Genomic DNA, 19,995 nt, shown 5'->3' with positions numbered 1-19,995 from the left:
AAAACTTAAAAAACACTATTTCAAAGTCAGAGAATTCCTCTGACAGGACTATCAGTGAACTTAAAATAGGTCAATAGGAATTCTCCAAACTGAAACAAAAAGGGAAAATAAGGTGTTTAAAAAAAAGAAACCAGAAGTGAGCACCCAACAGCTGTGGGACAATATCAAATGATCTAACATACACTTAATTGGAGCCCCAAAGGGAGAAGAAAGAGAAAAAGGACAAAGAATTATCTGAAAAGATAACGATTGCGATTTTTCCAAAATTAATGAAAGGCAACAAACCACAGATCCAAGGAGGTCAGAAAACTCTTAAAATTGTGAAGTTACCATTATCTTAAATCAAGCAAATTAAAGCAAAAGGTTTATACAAAAGATATCACTTGCAATAATTACTAAAAGTATGTATTTAGCAGATACTGTAAAAATATTTTCTATTATCTATAAAAATGTAATGACATACTATTTACAATCTCCACATAAAAATGTACTAGAGGAAATGGATAAAACAGAAGCAAGAAAAGGTGATAAGTGATGAAAAAGACCTGAACTGTAAAGTATAACTCAATAAACACATATTATAGTTTCCTTCCCCCAGCCACTAAACAAATGTAGACATTCAGACTATATTACTTTGACCAAAAACTGTTAATTTTCAGCAAGTACATTAAATAAAGACATTTAGTTATGAGTTGTAAAAACAATTATTGTATATAAATTTAGTAAATCCTCCAAGATGATAATGCTACTTTGTGAAAATTCTATTACAAATTTATTTATGGTTTATTATTTCCACTATTTTGAGAATTGGTGTCAGGGATGACTGGAAAAAAGAGGGATCTAGAGATTGACAAGAATAAAGCAGAGAAGAGCCAGAGTTCAGACTTTTTTAAAATGCAATCTTGAGTTAAAGGAAACCTACGTAAAGTCTATCTGGCCTTAAAAGTATTTCCCTGTGTCTGAAAGCTGGGAAAGTGCTAAGATCCCAAGACTCATCTAAGTGGTGGGAACAGAGCCAAGTCACAATGTCCAACATCCTCATGTCTCCTCATACAAGGACCCAATAGGAAGAATTCAAATTTTACCAATACCCTGTGAATTACTGAAGATAGGCGAGCCGTAACAGTAGGGATACTCAAGGAATTGTTAAATAAATTTGCCCAAAGCTTTTCTCATTTTATTTATCCAAGTTAATCAGCATGCCTAGAACCACTGTGGACCCTAAGAAGTATGAATCAACAATTTCAAGTAACAAAAAAAGGATATCTAACTTTTCAGTGGACAAAATACAGAGTAGCATACTAATATGCTCCTTAGCGTACATACTATCTATTCACTACAACCTAAAATGGGTTTTCAAGCATCTCACAAGCCACAGAAGGAAATTCTGAACCCTTCCTTATAACAAAAGGATGACAAATGGAAATTAAGTTTTCTGAATTATTAACTCAGAACATGCAAACAATTCTTTACTATGGTATTTTCTTTAGCAAATACAAATATTAATAAAGACTTTCATGGGGCTATTGATCCTCACTTCAAAGCTTATTTTTCCCATAACATCTACTTAGTTCTTCAACTTCAAATTCTACTAGGGTAAGATTTTTCAGGAACATCTTCATCATGATTAGAAAGGAATTATCTATAAACATACCATGTCTTGCTTTGGAATTTGTATTCAACAAAAAACATCTGCTGTTTATCTAGAAATCTTAAAAAATTGAAGACAAAAAATGACTTATTATTTTTCAATTCCTAAGCACAGTCTATTCTTATGTTGTTTCATTATAAATTAGAGGTCCTAAAATATAACATTTTTTTACTCCTTTACTGATCTAGAATATGAAGGAAAAAAGTCCTAATTATTAACAGTTCAATATTCACAGCTTATGAATATATCATGACTACCAGCCATCTACCTGAAAAAAAACTTTTAAAGACTTCAAAATGTAAAACTAAATTTTCAGTACACTATAAAAGTTTAGTTGATAATTTTATAAACAAGTTTAAACAATTTATCATAGATTTTCATATATGTTTGACCAAATTCAGAGGATCAACATATTTGCATGCTTCGATGACATTTTAAAAGAGATCCCATAAAGAAATACTACATAGCATACGGCAAAAACAACACAGGACTAGGAGTTATTAGGAGTTATTAACTAGGAGTTACTAGATTTGGGTTCTAATTCTACATCTATTATATTTCATTAAAGGTGATTTTAGAATACATGTACTTACATATGCTTTGTATAAGACTCAAAGATTTTTATCATGACTTGTATAAGTGACACTATACATGAGTAAAAAGATTAATAAATAAAACCAATGTGCCACTCAGCTTCATTACAAAGGAGTCTGGGAACTAGTGAATACTGAGATCAGTGGCAATCATAAAATAAGGAAGATGTCAATTTGTTCAAAGATCACACACATATACAGCAAAACTACAATCGCACGACAAATAACCAGAGATGAAAAGTGAATTCATGAGAGTAGAGCCTTCATTTGTTTAGTTTTCTACTTCTCCAGCCCTAAAAAGGGTCTAACAGTAGGCACTCAAACATTTGTTGAATAAATATACTCCCCAACTAAGTAGCACAACGTATCTCACAGTTCATGCCTAATACATACTGACTTTACTACTTTTAATTTTACATTAACCAGTACTTTTTAAACGTTTTTTAAAGTCTGTGAGATAACAAACTGAATAAAATTCCAGCCTTTTTAATAATCACATCATTTTAATTTCTCTAAACTCTTTCAAAAAGATGTGAAATTATCAATTACAGAAGAAGAGTTCATGACTCAAGCCAACTGAGTAATATATTCATCATAACTGCTCAGTTTATATAAGTGAAGGAAATAAGGTGTGTTCAAAGAACAAGGGGTAGCCTAATTTTGCTAGAGTATATTTACGACATGCAGAAGATCAGCAGGAGTTTGTGTCCACTATCAACTTCATAACAAGTTCAAATTTAATTTGGTATTAATGGAAAATAACAAAAGTTTTATTACTGAAAGTAATATATAAAAGAGTACAAGGTGAGTTACGAAATTATTGCCTCCTCTAGCACAAGTGATTTAGTTCAGAACCAATGTGGCAGCAATAAGAATGGAAAGAACAGGGAAAAGGTCAACTGTAACTCCAAGAATTTTGTTTGGTTGATTAGAAAAGCAGTGGTACTATTAAAAGAACTACAAAGTGGGAAATTAGGTAAAGAAATAACATTTATTGAGCATTTATTCCTTGCTAAGCACTTCAAATACACTATTTTATTTAATCTTCACAACAATCCTGTGAAGTAGTTATACTTTCATTTTACAAATGAGGCAAAAGAGGTCAAGCATACTTCCCCAAAACTCGCAAAGCAAATTAGTTATGTGTCATTCCCTCCCTTCTTCCTTCCTAAGAGAAACTCCATTCTGTTCAAATATGGAGCAGCAATGTGCTCAGGAAGGTGGGCCATTCCCCCAGCCCTAGGAGAATGAAACATGATTGTTCTAAACAAAGGAAATCCTATGTGCCTTGTCCAATAATCCAGGCCTGACCTGTGAGATATGAGAAGAAACATGTCAAGAGCTTCTGGGAAAGACTTTCCCACCTGTATTAGCATCATGGAGGTCATTAGGAATCTTAATGTCACCAATCTAAGAGCTGTCCTTGATTCCTTCCTTTCTTTCACCCCTGTTTCCCAATCCATCAGCAAGCCAAATCAATTCTAATTCCAAATTATCTTGTTAACCCTTCCTCTCCTCCTACCATCCTAGTCCAAGCCACTATTAACTCTTAACTGGACTCCTAGGCAACCTCCCTGCGGTCACTCTTGCTCCCAACAATTCATACCCCAAACAGCAGCCGAAAAAAATCTTTAAAATGTAAGTCATGGAGCAAGAGGAACCCAGGAACCCTTGTGCTCTGCTGGTGGGATTGTAAAATGGTACAACCATCATCAAAAACAGTATGGATGGCCGGCCCCGTGGCTTAGCGGTTAAGTGCGTGCGCTCTGCTGCTGGCGGCCCGGGTTCGGATCCCGGGCACGCGCTGAGGCACCGCTACTCCGGCCACGCTGAGGCCGCGTCCCACATACAGCAACTAGAAGGATGTGCAGCTATGACATACAACTATCTACTGGAGCTTTGGAGGGAAAAAATAAATAAATAAAATCTTTAAAAAAAAAAAAAAAACCAGTATGGAGGTTTCTCAAAAAAATTAAAAATAGAACTACCGTATGATCCAGCAATCCCACCCCTGAGTATATATCCAAAAGAGTTGAAAGCAGAGTCTTAAGAGATATTTGCACACTCATGTTCACAGCAGCACTATTCACAATAGCTAAGAGGTAGAAGCAACTCAAGTGTCCAATGACAGATATAAAAAATGTGATACATACAGTCATGTGTCACTTAACAACGGGGATACGTTCTGAGAAACACATCATAGGTGATTTTGTCATTGTGCGAACATCATAGATAGTATAGCCTACTACACACGTAGGCTATATGGTGCTAATCTTATGGGACCACTGTCATACACGAGGTCCACTGTTGACTGAAATGTCGTTATGCAGCACAGGACTGAACATACAATGGAATATTATTAAGCCTCAAGAAGGAAGGTAATCCTGTCACATGCCACAACGCAATGAACCTTCAGGACATTATGCTAAGTGAAATTAGCTAGTTACAATAAGAGAAATACTGTATGATTCCACTAATATGAGTTATCTAAAGTACTGAAATTCATAGAAACAGAAAGTAAGATGGTGGTTACCAGGGGCTGTGGGGAGTTGTCGTTTGATGAGTACAGAGTTTCAGTTTTGCAGGATGAAAAAGTTCTGGAGATGTTTCAGAACAAGGTGAATACACTTAACACTACTGAACTGTACACTTAAAAATGGTTAAGATGGGGGCCGGCCCAGTGGTGTAGCGGTTAGGTTTGGCACTCCGCTTCGGCGGCCCAGGGTTCATGAGTTCAGATCCCGGGCACCACTTGCCAAGCCATGCCTTGGCAGCATCCCACATAACGTAGAGGAAGATGGGCATGGATGTTAGCCCACGGCCAATCTTCCTCAACAAAAAGAGGATTAGCAACAGAAGTTAGCTCAGGACTAATCTTCCTTACAAAAAAAAAAAAATGGTTAAGATGGTAAATTGTATGTATGTTGTGTATTTTGCATAAAAAGAAAATTAACCCAAACCAAAAAAAAAAAAAAAGTAAATCATACCACTTCACTCTCCTCCTTAAAATGCTTCAACTGCTTCCTATCACCCACTGAACAAACCCTAAACAAGGTCTATGAGGCTCTCTACCATCTGAATCTTCCCTCTTGTACAGCCAGATCTATCGCATGCTACTCTCTCCCTCCATCAAGACGATCAGTCAAAGCGATACTCTTTCACTTCTTCAAACAATTCAAATTCTTTCTTGCTTCAAGGTCTTTGTCCATGCTATTACCCCTTTGTGGAATGCTATTCCCCAACTCTGTGAAGACTTGGTTCCTTATTATCCTTCAGATGTCACCTTAAATGTGACCTTCTCAGAGCCTTCCCTAACCAGACTACCTAAAGTAGTACGTGTCCCCACACCATCCACACTACACTGTTGTCTATCTTACGTCTCTTTTGTTCCTTGATAGCATTTCTCACAAATTAAAATATTTGTTTTTCCTATCTTCCCAAGTGAAATGCAAGTTCCATGGAGACAAAAGACCTCATCAATCCTGTTCATCATTGTGTCTCCAATATTTACCATATGCCTTAAATACACGTAACATTTAATTATTTATTAATTTCACATTAAAAATAATCACTCTATGAGCTTATTATTAAATATATAAAAATATACATACAGAGCTTAAAAAGACTATAACTGATGCTACAGCTGTTATCTCTAGTTACTGAGGTAGACATTTTCTACTTCATACTTTTCGGTATATTCTAACTTTTCTATAATAAACCTTTATACTCAGAAATTAAAGATTTTTAAGTCTGATATTTCAGCGCAAAATGCTTTAAATCTTTTCATAATCTAAAATAATAAAGGTACAAAATGACTTAAGCTAATGATACCAACTTTTTAAAAATACCATAGTATTCCCCAATCTGTCTATACTTAGTTTCATATTTCTACAAAGTTTTAACTAATTTCAGACCATTAAGGGTTATTTAGATCACAGAAGAGACTCAAACTATGTCTTCATACTTTTTTAAATGCAACATAAAACACAGCTTAACAATAATTCTCAATATATCACAGCACATTTCAACAACTATCTTACATGTATAGCTATAGATTAAAAAAAAATAATAAGTCAACAACAATTGAACACTTAACACTTGCCAGACTCTGCTCTAAGCACTTTACATAGATTAACTCATTTATTCTTCAAACTCATTTTAGAGATAAGGAAATTTAGGCACTAATAGACTAAATCACCTACTCAAAAGTACAAAACCACAGTCAGACTGGACTCAAGCCCAGGAAATCTGCTCCAGTCTGGAGGCTATGCTCTTAATCACACTGTACAAAAGTAGGAACAGACTTACGGCCCACATAAAAGTTGGAGATATTATGCTATGCTTCTTAAACCATCCTTAAGCTATAGTCATGAAAACAAAGTACAGATAATAATTCCCACTTATTGAGGATACCAATTTTTTTTTAAAGTCATTTGTCTTAAGTCCTAGAAATTTTTTTTTTTTTTTTTTGGTGAGGAAGATCAGCCCTGTGCTAACATCTGCCAATCCACTTCTTTTTTTGCTGAGGAAGATTGGCCCTGGGCTAACATCCGTGCCCGTCTTCCTCCACTTTATATGGGACGCCGCCACAGCATGGCTTGCCAAGCGGTGCGTCGGTGCGCGCCCAGGATCCGAACTGGCGAACCCTGCGCCACCACAGCAGAGCTCACGCACTTAACCTCCTGCACCACCAGGCCGGCCCCCAGAAATCATATATTTTAAATGAGTATTTTTTAAGATTTCAGAATATTTAATAGCAAAATTTTAAGAAAAGAAAAATTGGTTATTTACCAAACGTAAGTGAAGAAGGAACTCATAAGGTTCTTCGGACAATAAAGACCTAGAATTTAACATTAATCAGAATGTTTAATTCTGCTACTTCTCCAGCCTCACTTCCTAATTCAACTCCAATCACATCCCTTGCTTTACCATAAAGATCCTTGGCACTGGAGCATTTTTAAGGTATAAACTGTTTGAGAGCAATCCCAAATCTCCATTATACGTAGTAACATTATGGGGATGATAATAACCTTGTTAGAATGCTATAAGGATTCAATGAAATAAAATATACAAATGCCAGGCAAAAATTTGAATTCCACATGCAAATATGGAGGGAGATATACTACAAATAGGCTGACCATTGACTCTGCCATCCTGGGCATTTGGTAATTCACAGTCTCCATTTAGCATTCTCAAATGCCAACGTCTATGATAAACGCCATTCCCCACTCAGCTTCGTCCTCTCACACTGCTATACTTTTCCCTATCTGACAAACTCTTATGCATTCTCAGTGAATACCTTTACTCTGGGAAAAAACTCTTCGTTAATAACCCATCTCTCCACATCAAAGTTAGGAACTTCATCTTTGTAATTCTAGTAAATACAGCACATACCCTTATGCCCTTATACGCTCATCACAATGTATCATCACCCTTTAAGAGGGTACATCTCGTCCTGGAATACAAGGCAGGGTCAATATGTATCATATTGATCTTGAAATTCCAAACACCTAACTTGGTGACTAGTACATGACAATCACTGAAGTTTTTTGCTTGTTAATGAAGAATAAAATACAAAAGAGTGAACAAAAAAGAACTACATTTATTTATATCACCACCTTGTTCCAAACAAGGGGGAAAGGAGGCTTATTTTTAATACTGCAAATATATAACAAGAAATTTGTAATAAATAATCAAAAATAGATATCTTCAGTAAATGCAGGAATGGTACTAGATAAGCTACCACAGTAGTTTCCTTTTAAAAAACAAACATGATATTTATACATTTGTTTTAGATCATGCAATCCACTCTTAGGTCATTTTCAAGTTTACACTCTTCTTGCGACAATATAAATGGCCAATTTCAGCATCTTTCCATCGCCAGTTCCTCGCATCAAACAGTCACTTAACAATGTTTAAAACTATACGTGCACACGTGCAGATTCACTGAAGTCTGACTTTCTCACTTTTAGCCTCTACAGTTCTCTTTAGGATCCATTTCAACAGACCTAGAACCAAACACTGGATGCACATCGCAGGGTATATTTAAAAAAGCAAACTCAAAAAATAGCAAAGGGTACTTATACCCACAGTTGGACAAAGATTTAAAGTAGATTTTTTAAAATTTGGAACCCCAAAATACAAAAGAGACATATGTCAAGGATTAACACGGTCTGAATGTGTGACAAAGCAGAAAGAAGAGCTGAAGATGACAGATAGTAGGGAAATAAAGAAAAAATTACATACTTGTCATTAATGAAAAAGTTAGAGGTTTATTGCTGGAGGATAGGAATGAAGGAGAAGGATTAAAATTATCTATTACTCAACATCAGATATTTTTAAAAAGGCAAGAAAAACAGTAGCGGCAAGAAAACATGGGCACAATAAGATGGACCTGTAAAAGGTACAGTCTGTTGAATAGCAGATTAAAAACTTCAAGTAAGGGTTTAAAAAACCTTTTTCACTTATTGAGAATCATTTAAGAAATAACCACAAATCACTTTCATTACTCTAGAGATTTGTGATAAAGTTGTTTAGTATTTTTTAATCACATAGATAAGATTCACGCCAAATATTTTTAAAATTAAAAACCCAGTACTTAATTCAGTAAAATCGTTTTTGAAGTGTTTCAGTTCCACAGAATGGCAAGTTTTCGAACATAAAAGAGAGAGGCAGAGAAAGAAAATGAAAACGACTGGAGGAAAAAGAAAAACATACAGGCCAAGACCCATAAGCGCACACAAAGAAAATTCACCTGCAAGAAACACTGGGACAAATACAAGCAGTGGGTTTGAGATGAATATTAGGTCCAGGTAAACTGTTCTTGTCCTAGCCTGTCCCACCCTAGTCCCGGGGGGAAGTCACCACTATCATAAGAAAACACTAAGTAGCCACTATTAAACATTCTACAACTAATCTTAACCTTAATCCTAAAGTTGTTTCACTTTAGACAATATGGCTGACAAAGCCTAGCAGAAAGGAAATTACTCACAGGACTGCAGCCATGATGGCTGTGCAGTATCACCTCAAGGGCCAAATGAAATAAAGCCAAGAGTAAAATCAACCACTGGCTTGGGGTTCCCCACCCCCAATTTAGAACTTTCCTAGTAATGAACTTCTCTGAGGAGGAAATGTTCAGCTAGATTAGAGGAACACAAGACTGAGGACAGACTTGGGCAAGTACCACCCTTAAAATAAGCAACAATGAAACTAGTCAAGGAGAACAGGTAGTGAAAGTAGGATTAGAAAGTGTCAAAAGGGCTGAATATCTAATACCTACTAATAAAAAGATCTAGAAGGATAAGGAAAAGAACAAATCATTTATATTTGGCATTTGAAATAATCATCTACAGATCAAGCTTGAAATTCACACAATGAAATTCAAGTTAATTTTGAAACAAATAATATGCTAGTACCCTGAGACATTGTTATTCAAAGGGAGGGGGGAGTTCAACTCCGACGCCTTATAATGTTAGTCCAATTTGGAAACAGTTATCCTTTGTTAAGGAATAAACATGCATTTTTAAATATGGAATACTAAAAAGCTTTACATAAACAACTTTTAAATTATCATATAAGCCCAATCATATACAAAAATAATAGTTTTTATACTAAATAGGCACATTTGAAATAAAGAAGACACTCTACAACAGTGTTTCTTTTTGCATGTTTAAGGATGGGCACCAATTTAAGTAAGTCATTCTACAAACTCTAGGTGTTTAAAAAGTAATTTTTGTTTCTTAGACTTCCTATAAATAGATTCCTTTCTAATCTAACAATAAAACAAATTTCAGAAAATTTCCTCTAAACATTTTCATAGCCACTGCATAATTTAAACTCTCAAGACCTCTACTTCTAAATAACTTCCTAACTGGCCCCTCTATTATCTCCTCACTTCCATCCACCCAGACTTAGCTTTCTCAAACACAGAGGTCATGTCACTCCCATCTTCAAAAGCCACAGTGCTTCTCAACCCCAATAGGATAACAGATCTAGAATTCTAAGTTTATGAACAGAACATTCTAAACGGTCCAAGTACCTCTTTAAGCCTTTTGTTTGACGTCAAAAATTAAAGTAAATTTACATTCTCCATAACATGTGCATGTTTAGTATTGTTAAATGTTTTAAATTCTTACCAATTAAATATTTAATGTTTGTTTCCCAAATAATCTAGTAAAATGGATATGCCAAGAAAATGTGTCATAATTTTCCTGTGGCTTCCCATACTCCCCAGCACATGGCTGAGTACCCCAGTTTTAGATGTGCTGACATTTCAATACATAGGGAATAAAATAGGGAACATTAAAGCTCTCAATAACTTGACCCAACCTTCTTTCTCCTTGCATTTCCCACTATTCTACAGACACTCGATGCTTAACTCTAAAGAAAACTATTAAATTTCCTTATTCTTGCATACGCCTCATCCTAGAAAGCCCTTTCTCTCATTCCACAAGAAGTCTTATCTAAACATCAAGGTACAGCTCAAACTCCACCCTCTTCCAAGTTATATTCCCTAACAGCCTTCCTTTCCCCAACATTATGCAGTCCATCATGGTACTAATCACAGTCTGTCTCATTATTGTGTTTAGTTGTGTGTATAAGGATGCATACAACATACCAGTTAAGAATCAAAGCTTTGTAATCAGAAACCCCTGGTCAACATCTGACTCTGCTACTTACTAAGTGTGACTTCGGGCAAGTTACTTAAGATCATCCTGCACCAGTTTCCTCGTTTCTCATATGAAGATAACAGCAGCTATCTAACAGAGTTAATCTCAGAATCAAAACAGTGATGTATATAAAGCACTTAGCACAATAGTGACCAGCTAGTAATAATTTAACAAATATACCTATTATTCCCAATAAGCACACCCATGTCTTACTCTTTTTTGTATTCTTTCCCATTCCTACTATTTGGTATTCTGCATGTGCTTAACAATTGCTTGGCTGATGAAACCCGATCAATTCAGAAGTAATCTCCTAAGTAAATCTTAATAAGATTAAGGTCCAAATTCTAGTGAATATCAAAAATGGCTTGCTAGGGCCAGCCCTGTGGCTTAGCGGTTAAGTGCGCGTGCTCCGCTACTGGCGGCCCGGGTTCGGATCCCGGGCGTGCACCGACACACCGCTTCTCCGGCCATGCTGAGGCCGCGTCCCACATGCAGCAACTAGAAGGAAGTGCAGCTATGACATACAACTATCTACTGGGGCTTTGGGGGAAAAAAATAAATAAAATTATTTTTTTTAAAAAATGGCTTGCTAATCATAGTACTGTTAATTTTAACATTAGCTTACCCAGTTTATACTTTAACTACCATATACATAAACATAGATCTCCAAGCATCATTTTGAAAGTGTTCCACACTGCATTATTATCAATGAGTAGGTCATTACCTGAAATGCTTGATATAGTTACTCAAAAGTCTAAATAAATCTAAAAACATTAGCATGTACCCAACCACAAAGCAAGCCTTTAGCAAATTAAAGAATTCCTGTGTTAAAGTTAAGCTAAATCCTGAGCCCACTTTTCCAACTGGCCCTCTGAGTTATTCCTGTGCCTGGGGATTCCCAACAGAGACCATCCATTCTGCCATGGTATTCTCAAGAAGAGTACCAAGAGATGCAATGTTTCCAGACTAATAAGATTACTACTAATTCTTAAAGACTCAGAACAGATTAGATCAAAACGGATACAAGTAGATTCTTTAATCCTGTAGTTAGCAACAGGAAAAAAAATAACTACAGCAATGCCCAAAGACTAAGGAAGAAAAAGACTGGTAATGATAACTATGGGGAAGGAAAAGGAGGATACTGCAGAAGACCTAGCCATGAAAAGGCGGCTTCAGGAAATCCTAAGCTAAACTCAGAAGAACAACTTCACAAAAGTGAAGTTGCTAGTACTATGTGAACGATACTGTGAGTTTAACTATTGTCACAATGTAAACATCAACACAAGTAAATTCATTGTAAAATATTCCTCAAAGGAACACATATATACTAGACTCAAGCCAACTACTATTAAAAAAAAAAAAAGGACAACATTTGCTAGGTAAATGTTAGGGATGCAAGGTGAGACAACTGAAAGTGAAGCTTAAGATTTTTCCAATGACAATCATGCTCACGTGAGATATTTTCATCTAAATTAATGACAGCCCCACAACACAAATGTGTTTAACACTAGTGAGTAAAGTAGCTCTTCTCTAATAGTTATTATACTCTCAAACTAAGAATATTTTAAATTTTCATTGAAATTTTAATACTTCCAAAAGATGTTTTAAAATATGCATTTTATATTCTTAGTAACATACCAAACTAATGAATAGTATTATAGTTAAGATAAAACATTTATATAGGCACTAAAGAAGATTGCATTAATTCATAAAAAAAGAATGCTAGAGGAGCCGGCCAGGAGGAATAATGGTTAAATTTGGTGCACTCTACTTTGGCAGCCCAGGTTCACAAGTCCAGATCCTGGGCATGGACCTCCACCTCTCATCAAGCCATGCTGTGGTGGCAACCCACACACAAAATAGAGGAGGACTGGCACGGATGTTAGCTCAGGGCCAATCTTCCTCAAGCAAAAAGAGGAAGATTGGCAACAGGTGTTAGCTCAGGGCCAATCTTCCTCAAGCAAAAAAAAAAAATTAATGATAGATGCAAATAGTCCCAAGGTTAAAATTAGTTTTAAAATTGTGAAACAAAGGACTACATATAAGAAAAAAAACTTTTAATGTTTCAATTATTCTGCATATTTTGCCAGAATAAAGAATTGTGTTCTATACATATGCTATATATTTACGAAATTGTGTATGTGTGAATCTATTTGTGTGTATACATATATATTAATTGCTCGCTCATAAACTATTTCTCAGAGACCATATCTGATGAGATCAATCACTTTCCCCTGGGATCAATTCATTGATTCTAAATCTGTTAGGAAAAAGAAAAACAAAGTACTGTTTTGAATTATTAAAGCACTGCTTTAGGGCCGGCCCCGTGGCTTAGCGGTCAGGTGAACGCGCTCCGCTGCTGGCAGCCCTGGTTCGCATCCTGGGGCCCGAACCGACGCACCACTTCTCCGGCCATGCTGAGGCCGAGTTCCACACACAGCAACTAGAAGGATGTGCAGCTATGACATACAACTATCTACTGGGGCTTTGGGGGAAAAAAATAAATAAATAAATAAACAAAGCACTGCTTTAGATTATATCAACAAGCTCTCAGTCACCAATCCCTAACTTGCTTTAAATTTCAATCACTTTCAAAGTAAAAGCCCTAAAAATACATAAATATAATTGAAGCCCTTACTACATAGCATTATATATATTGGTTTCACCTTATCAAAACATTTGCACACTGAATCCTGAAAAGGTAATATAAAAAAGGAAATGAAAATATAAACCAAAATTCATTATGACAATGGGCCTGTTTATTTTGATGATTTGTCAGAGTCTCTTTATAAGAACACTTGCTTGCTCAAAACTAAGCTTGCAATAGATGATTTAAAGGCAATTTATTCTTAAAATACACTAAACCTCTAAAGTACAACTCTTGAGAGGCAAACTTCAGTGGAAAAGAATATTTTCTAGATTTTATTAGTAAAAGGCAAACTTTTATGAAATTTTTAAAGGTAAGTATTAAAAACACCAAGAAAAAGAGAAGATAATGTGATTTTGGCTGTCATTTTCAGAGCTATTAAGAATACTCACAGTTAAATGACAACTTTAATATAGAGCCAGAGAGAACAATTCTTCTCTCAGAATTCTTTCAAGAATTTTCCATTTTCAAAATTCACATGAAGCTTAGTTTTATTACTGATACTCTCCACTCCATTTCTATCCATTAACACCACTTAGAACATGATAATGCAGTTTTTAAGTTCAGTCTATGATTCTACTTCCTGAACTGTAGAACAGCAATAATTAATTATGTTCTGGGTTTAGCACAACATTTACAAATGGAAACCATAAAAGAAAGCACTAGTCATACAATCAGAAGAACAGGAAAGAGCCCTATAGAGACCATATAGTTCAAAGAAATTTTCAATATGCTCTAACTTGATCATGGACTTGCAGTTTACCTTTCCCAGATACCAGTGCTATTCACTGCATTTACATAAACTTATTAAAATGACCACAATTTAACTTGTACACTGTGTAGTTTGATTATCTTAACCTTTAAATGGAAAAGTTTAACTTGTTAAAAATCAGTACTCTAACAAAAGGAAAGAATAAGAACATTAAAAATAAATGCCAGGGGGGCCGGCCCGGTGGCGCAAGCAGTTGGGTGCGCGCGCTCCGCTGCGGCGGCCCGGGGTTCGCTGGTTCGGATCCCGGGCGCGCACCGACGCACTGCTTGGCAAGCCATGCTGTGGCGGCGTCCCATATAAAGTGGAGGAAGATGGGCACAGATGTTAGCCCAGGGCCGTCTTCCTCTGCTTGGCAAGCCATGCTGTGGCGGCGTCCCATATAAAGTGGAGGAAGATGGGCACAGATGTTAGCCCAGGGCCGTCTTCCTCAGCAAAAAAAGAGGAGGACTGGCGGATGTTAGCACAGGGCTGATCTCCTCACAAATAAATAAATAAATAAATAAATAAATAAATGCCAGGGTTTGTACTATTTTAGCAAACTTACTTTAAAGCACTACAGCACAAACTCATTTTGTATGATATCAGAATTTTTATCCAATAAGAATCACCTTTCCTTTTTCACAATGCCTTAAGTAACTCAGAGAATCTATCTTCAAAAGGAAGGATTATAAACAGCTTATTAAACAAAATTCCACCTGACAATTTTCTTGATATAATCTACATAATATACAATATATTGTCAGTGGTTAGTAAGTACTAAATTTTCTGAATTGCACGCCCTTCTACCAATTACATATTGATAAAACATTAACCAATTATTTATTAATCACACTTTTCTGCTCAAGAAACCAAGAGCCACACTCCTATAGCTTCTAGAAGCCCAAATATTTCTGCTCCCTCCCTCCCTGCATGAGGCATTAAACCTTCACATTATAGTTTTATCTTGCTACTTTCCAAATAATCGCTATCCTTCACTACATTTTTATTTCCCACATTTTCATTTTGACAATAAAAACTATTCAAGCATAAAACTATCCAGTATATCCTCTTACTCAAACTACACAATGCTCTTAATACTGATCACTCTGTAATCATTTTATCCAAATTACCCGGTAATAGGTTTGATGTTTCAAGTTCCATTTAAAAGGGCTTGATATGTTTCAGGGTAAAGCAAGTTATATACTCTGATCATTACGTTCTACACAGTACAACTTCCAATGAGCTTGACAAAGCTTACCAACACCCTCCTCTCTAGAACAGTAAACATCCTGTCATAGATCCCAGAGAATAGCTCCTTTGCTCTAAAGAATATAGCTCCAGAGCATTTCTCAGAGCAGCTGTTAGTAACTTTCAGACGCCTGTTAGAGTATCACTGTGGTTAAATTAATGGGTCATCCTGTTCCACTTTACTTTTTCCTTTTTCAGTCTTGCAATTAATGTAGAACACCCACACATTACTTTTAAAAATAAAATACCCAGAAAAAATAAACATTATTTTAACTCCGCTACTTTTCCAAAAAAAAAAATCACTTCAACATCCTTACATCATTACTTAAACCACAACATATCAGTTGTACATGACACTGGAAGGCTTTAAAAGGATTCAATTTTCTACCTAAACTTACCAAACACGTTCGCAAGTTTTCAATAATTTCGAGAACGTTCTGTGTTAAAAGGCGCTGGTGCAGTCTATCAGAACTGTGCTGCTCAAATACAAGCCCCGATATCCTGCACTTGGTAAATTTTAGGTATATTTCTAGACACCAGCTGAGTTTTCTGCACCCTTTGTCACCCAGTGATGTTCCCACCAGCAAATGCTTTCCACCTTTTAAAACGGCCTTCCTCCCACCCCTCAAAAAACACATATTAGCCTTAGAGGTTTCCGCACACCAATACAGAACCACCAATACCACTAGGTATTATGGCTCTCAAAGAATCCTCTTGAGCAGCCTCCCCTGGGACATTGTGCTCAGCGGGGCTTTGAACCTGTGAGACTCGCCGCCAGCCGCCTTTGCAAAAGCAACACCAGAGGCAGACTCAATACCGCATTGCTGCTGCTGCAGACTTTCTCCAGCAGCTTCAAAAAAAAAAAATCAGCCCCGTATCCTGCAGACCCTGCTGGCTTTTCTGCAGCACGGAAGAACCACCACCGCACTGCTCTGCGCGGAACACCGGGGAGCCCGACTGAAAGGCGGAAAAGCGAGTGCCGTCGAGACGCTCTGTCCGGGACGGGCTGTCCAGGGGTGTGGGGCAGGGAAGGCGTCGGAGTGCAGGGACCGCGACGAAGCAACGGCCAGGGCGCCGGCGTCTGGGCGCACGGCTCGGCATCGCGCAGCAGCCGGGGCCGTCCAACAGCCGGCGCCCGGCGGGGGCGCGGGCCCCTCCCGGGGATGGGGGTCCCGCAGCGACCGGCCGAGCCCCGCTCGCCGCCCCCCGGGCCCTCACCTGTCATGAGCGCCGGGCTGTCGCCCGCGGCCGCCGCGGGAGAGGAGGCGGTTGCCGCTGCAGAGCCCGCCGCCCGCCGCCCGCGGAGGTGCCTGGGCACCAGCTCGCATCCGTCCGCCGCACCGGCCAGCAGCAGCCCGAGCAGCACCAGCGCAGCCCAGCGCCGCCGCCGCCGCCGCAGCCAGCCCGAGGCCGGGCCGGGCGTCGCGGCGGGATGAGGGCGCGGAGGAGGAGCGGGGGGGAAGCGCAGCGACGCCGCGGCCGCGGGCCACTCGCCCGCTCCGCCAGACGCCGCCGCCGCCTGCGACTCCTCGGGCCGCCCCCGCCGCCTCAGACGCGAGCTCCTGCCGGGCGCCAGCCTGGTCCCCTCGGCACCGGCGGCCTCCGGAGCTCGGGTCCCGGCTGCGTTCATTGGTTCCGGTTATTTAAAAAAAAAAAAAAAGGTGAGGGGCAGAAAGGTACGGCGTCTTCAGGCCGCGCGCGACCCCCGCGCTGCTGCGGCGCCGAGGCCGGGATCCGCTGCTCTGGCGCCTCCACACACCAGCCCCAGCGCCCGCGCCGCCGCCGCCGCGGCGCATCCCTCCGCCCCCTCCGGCCCGCGCCCGTCGTAGTACCACGCTCGGCCCCGATGCCTCCTCCCCTCGCACACTCGCTCGCATACCAATCCCCCGCCTCCTTCAGCCTCTCCACGGCGCAGGCGCGGCGCCGCTGTACTGCGCCTGCGCGGCGCCTCAGCCCCGCCCCCGTGGGCGTTCCCCGGAGGACCGAAGCGCCGTGGGGTCCTTGCTAACGTTTTAGCTTAGCGGCGAAGATACCGGGTGGGAAGGAAGTCGAGCATGCCTTCCTCACCCATTCACACCCCCACCTCGATTGCTGGGGGGTGGGGGAGGCAAGGGAGCAGGGAGAAGAGTACCGGCATCCCAAATCGTTTGGGTAAATTTTAGCCGTGTAGCCGGCAGCAAAAATAAATAATTGATTGGGTCAGGAAAACCTTGTAATCAGAAGCAGCAGCATCTCCAGAATTTCAGTATAGGTGGGGCCTGCAAGAGGCTAGCAGTGTGGAGGTGGAAGTTACATAGCGTAGTGTTTTATTTACTTGTCAAACACTTAAAGCGCTTGCTATGTACCCATATACCGGGCACTGTTCTAAGCCCTTTACAGATTTACCCGTTGTAACTCTAAAAGTTAGGTGGTGTTATCGTTATCATCCCCATTTTAAAATGAGGAAACGAAGCCCATAAATGTTAAGTAACTTGCACCCAGGTCCCACAGCTACTAAAGGAGAGGGAGGGCCAGATTTGGCACCACTGAATGGAAATATTGAAAAGGATTTGCTCTAGCCTCTGACTCTCCTATGTTCAAACATTACGTGAACTCATCACCCCCCTACTCCCACCTCATGGAGTCTTTGCTGTCAGCTGAAGAGGTTGACAGAAGAACTGTGGTTCAGACTTGACATGGCTTCATCTACCTCGAATGAAGCACAGTTCTGGCGCGCACAGACCACATAGGCACTCTCTCTCCCAGGGGCACAGTTGTTTAAGATTTGCAGATAGTGTTCTTAAGCACAAAAGTGCTCTTCTGTATTGGGTTTTTGTTGTTAAGTTAGAGTTTTGATTTTGTTTTTTATTGGTTTGTTTTCTCAAGTCAAGAAGTTACTTAAATTACACAATCTCCCAGAGAATTTCTTAGACAGCTTTGCCCACATAACCATGAATATCATTCACGGTAGAAGGGCAGACACACACTTCAGAAAAAAATCAAGAATTTCTCTCAAGCTAATCAATCTATCAACAATTATTTCTTGACAGACTTCTTGGGGACATGGTGTTTAGGTGGCAATTCTTTTAGGGCAACAGGGAGATTATATTTCCCCTGCAGAAAGGCACAGCAATTAAGTCATACATTTGCTGAGCGTGCGCCAAAAGGAGATGATTCTGCTAGAGGACTAGGAAAATATAAAGAAAATAACAGGCTTGTTTCTGCTCTCCAGAAGGCAACATTTTATTCAATCAATATTTACTGAGTAGCTAGTATGTGCGAGGCAGGTACTGAGTAGCAGGGATTCAACCGGGAGTAAGAGAGAAACTTGAAAAAGTCAATTAAGTCAGTACTCAGGGATATAAGATAGAGAACACAGTCCCTCCTTGGCTAATCTTACAATCTTGCTTAGGAGATAAAATTTACACCCATTAAACAATTAGAGACTAATACAGGTAGTACTAAATCAGTTGCTAAATTGGGTAGAGCAAGTTGTGTTATAGCAATAACAGCAGTATAAAACCATAAACAAATTAACAAATCATCGGCGCCAAGTTTCTTTAAACAAAGATGATATGAGGTTTTTCTTTCTTTCTTTTTAAAGATAGGGAAGATGTTGGCACTGAGAGGGTACTGGATTGGGGCTTATGAGTAAGTGTTTATTCCTCTCACTACTGGAGGTAGGAAGGAGATAGGAAGATAGAGAAGCTGGAAGCACTGAAGAGACCTCTTTCAAACAGGCCAGAGTCCAGCAATAAATCCTCCATCTCTTATCATCTTTGTCAGGGGTGCCGAAGTTTCCGATTGTTAAATAAGTTGCCAGAATGCATCCTCTTGCTGAACAGAGGTATAGTATCACTGTGAATCTATCATAACCCTAAGTGCAGAAAAGAGGAAGTCCATTGCTTTGGAATACAAGCCTACCACTAGAATTACAGATGCTTCTATCTGCAAGCCAAACGTAAACACAAGGCTCCAGTTGAGGCAATCGCTTCCCTTTCTTCTCAGGTTTCCTGTCCCACCTCCAAGCCTTTGCTTTCCCTTTCCTTGCCTCCCAAAAGCTTTCTTCTCTCCTTTCCTCTTGCCAAATCCCATTCAAAATTTACTGCGAGCCCCTTTTCCTTGCCCCCTATCTGACTCCTACAGCCCGGTTTATACCTCTTAAAGTCCAAACGTCACGATTTGCCACTTATTTACACAATGTCTTTGTCTAATTTTCACCGATTTATGATTTCATGCGTCTGATGGGCAGCACTGAGCTTTAGAATCACACAAACCCGGTGGAAATGGCAACTCCACCATTTTTCCGCTGTGTGACCTGTAGACAAGTTAATCTATTCTCGGTTTCCAGAGGGGAAATTGAGAACCATGCAAAATGGGGACAACATAATAATGTCCGCCCCACACGGTTGTTGCTGGCGGCGGGAGAGTGAAATTACAGGTCAGCCTTGGCGCGG

General features: G+C 39.2%; 1 protein-coding gene across 2 annotated transcripts in view; it reads right to left on the bottom strand.

The window, feature by feature from the left end:
• Positions 1–17,333, bottom strand: part of STIM2 (stromal interaction molecule 2) — a 147,723-nt gene extending 130,390 nt beyond the window's left edge. For both annotated transcript variants that reach the window (XM_058546849.1, XM_058546850.1), the window contains exon 1: positions 16,778–17,333. In XM_058546849.1, the coding sequence (XP_058402832.1) occupies positions 16,778–17,189 (412 nt within the window). In that variant the 5' untranslated portion in view covers positions 17,190–17,333. The remainder of the gene's footprint in view (positions 1–16,777) is intronic.
• Between the last annotated feature and the right edge of the window lie 2,662 nt (positions 17,334–19,995).

This window comes from Diceros bicornis, chromosome 8, assembly GCF_020826845.1.
Source record: "Diceros bicornis minor isolate mBicDic1 chromosome 8, mDicBic1.mat.cur, whole genome shotgun sequence".
NCBI lineage: Eukaryota > Metazoa > Chordata > Mammalia > Perissodactyla > Rhinocerotidae > Diceros > Diceros bicornis.
The sequence above is the reverse complement of the archived record's forward strand: the minus strand, read 5'-3'. Positions and strand labels throughout refer to the sequence as shown.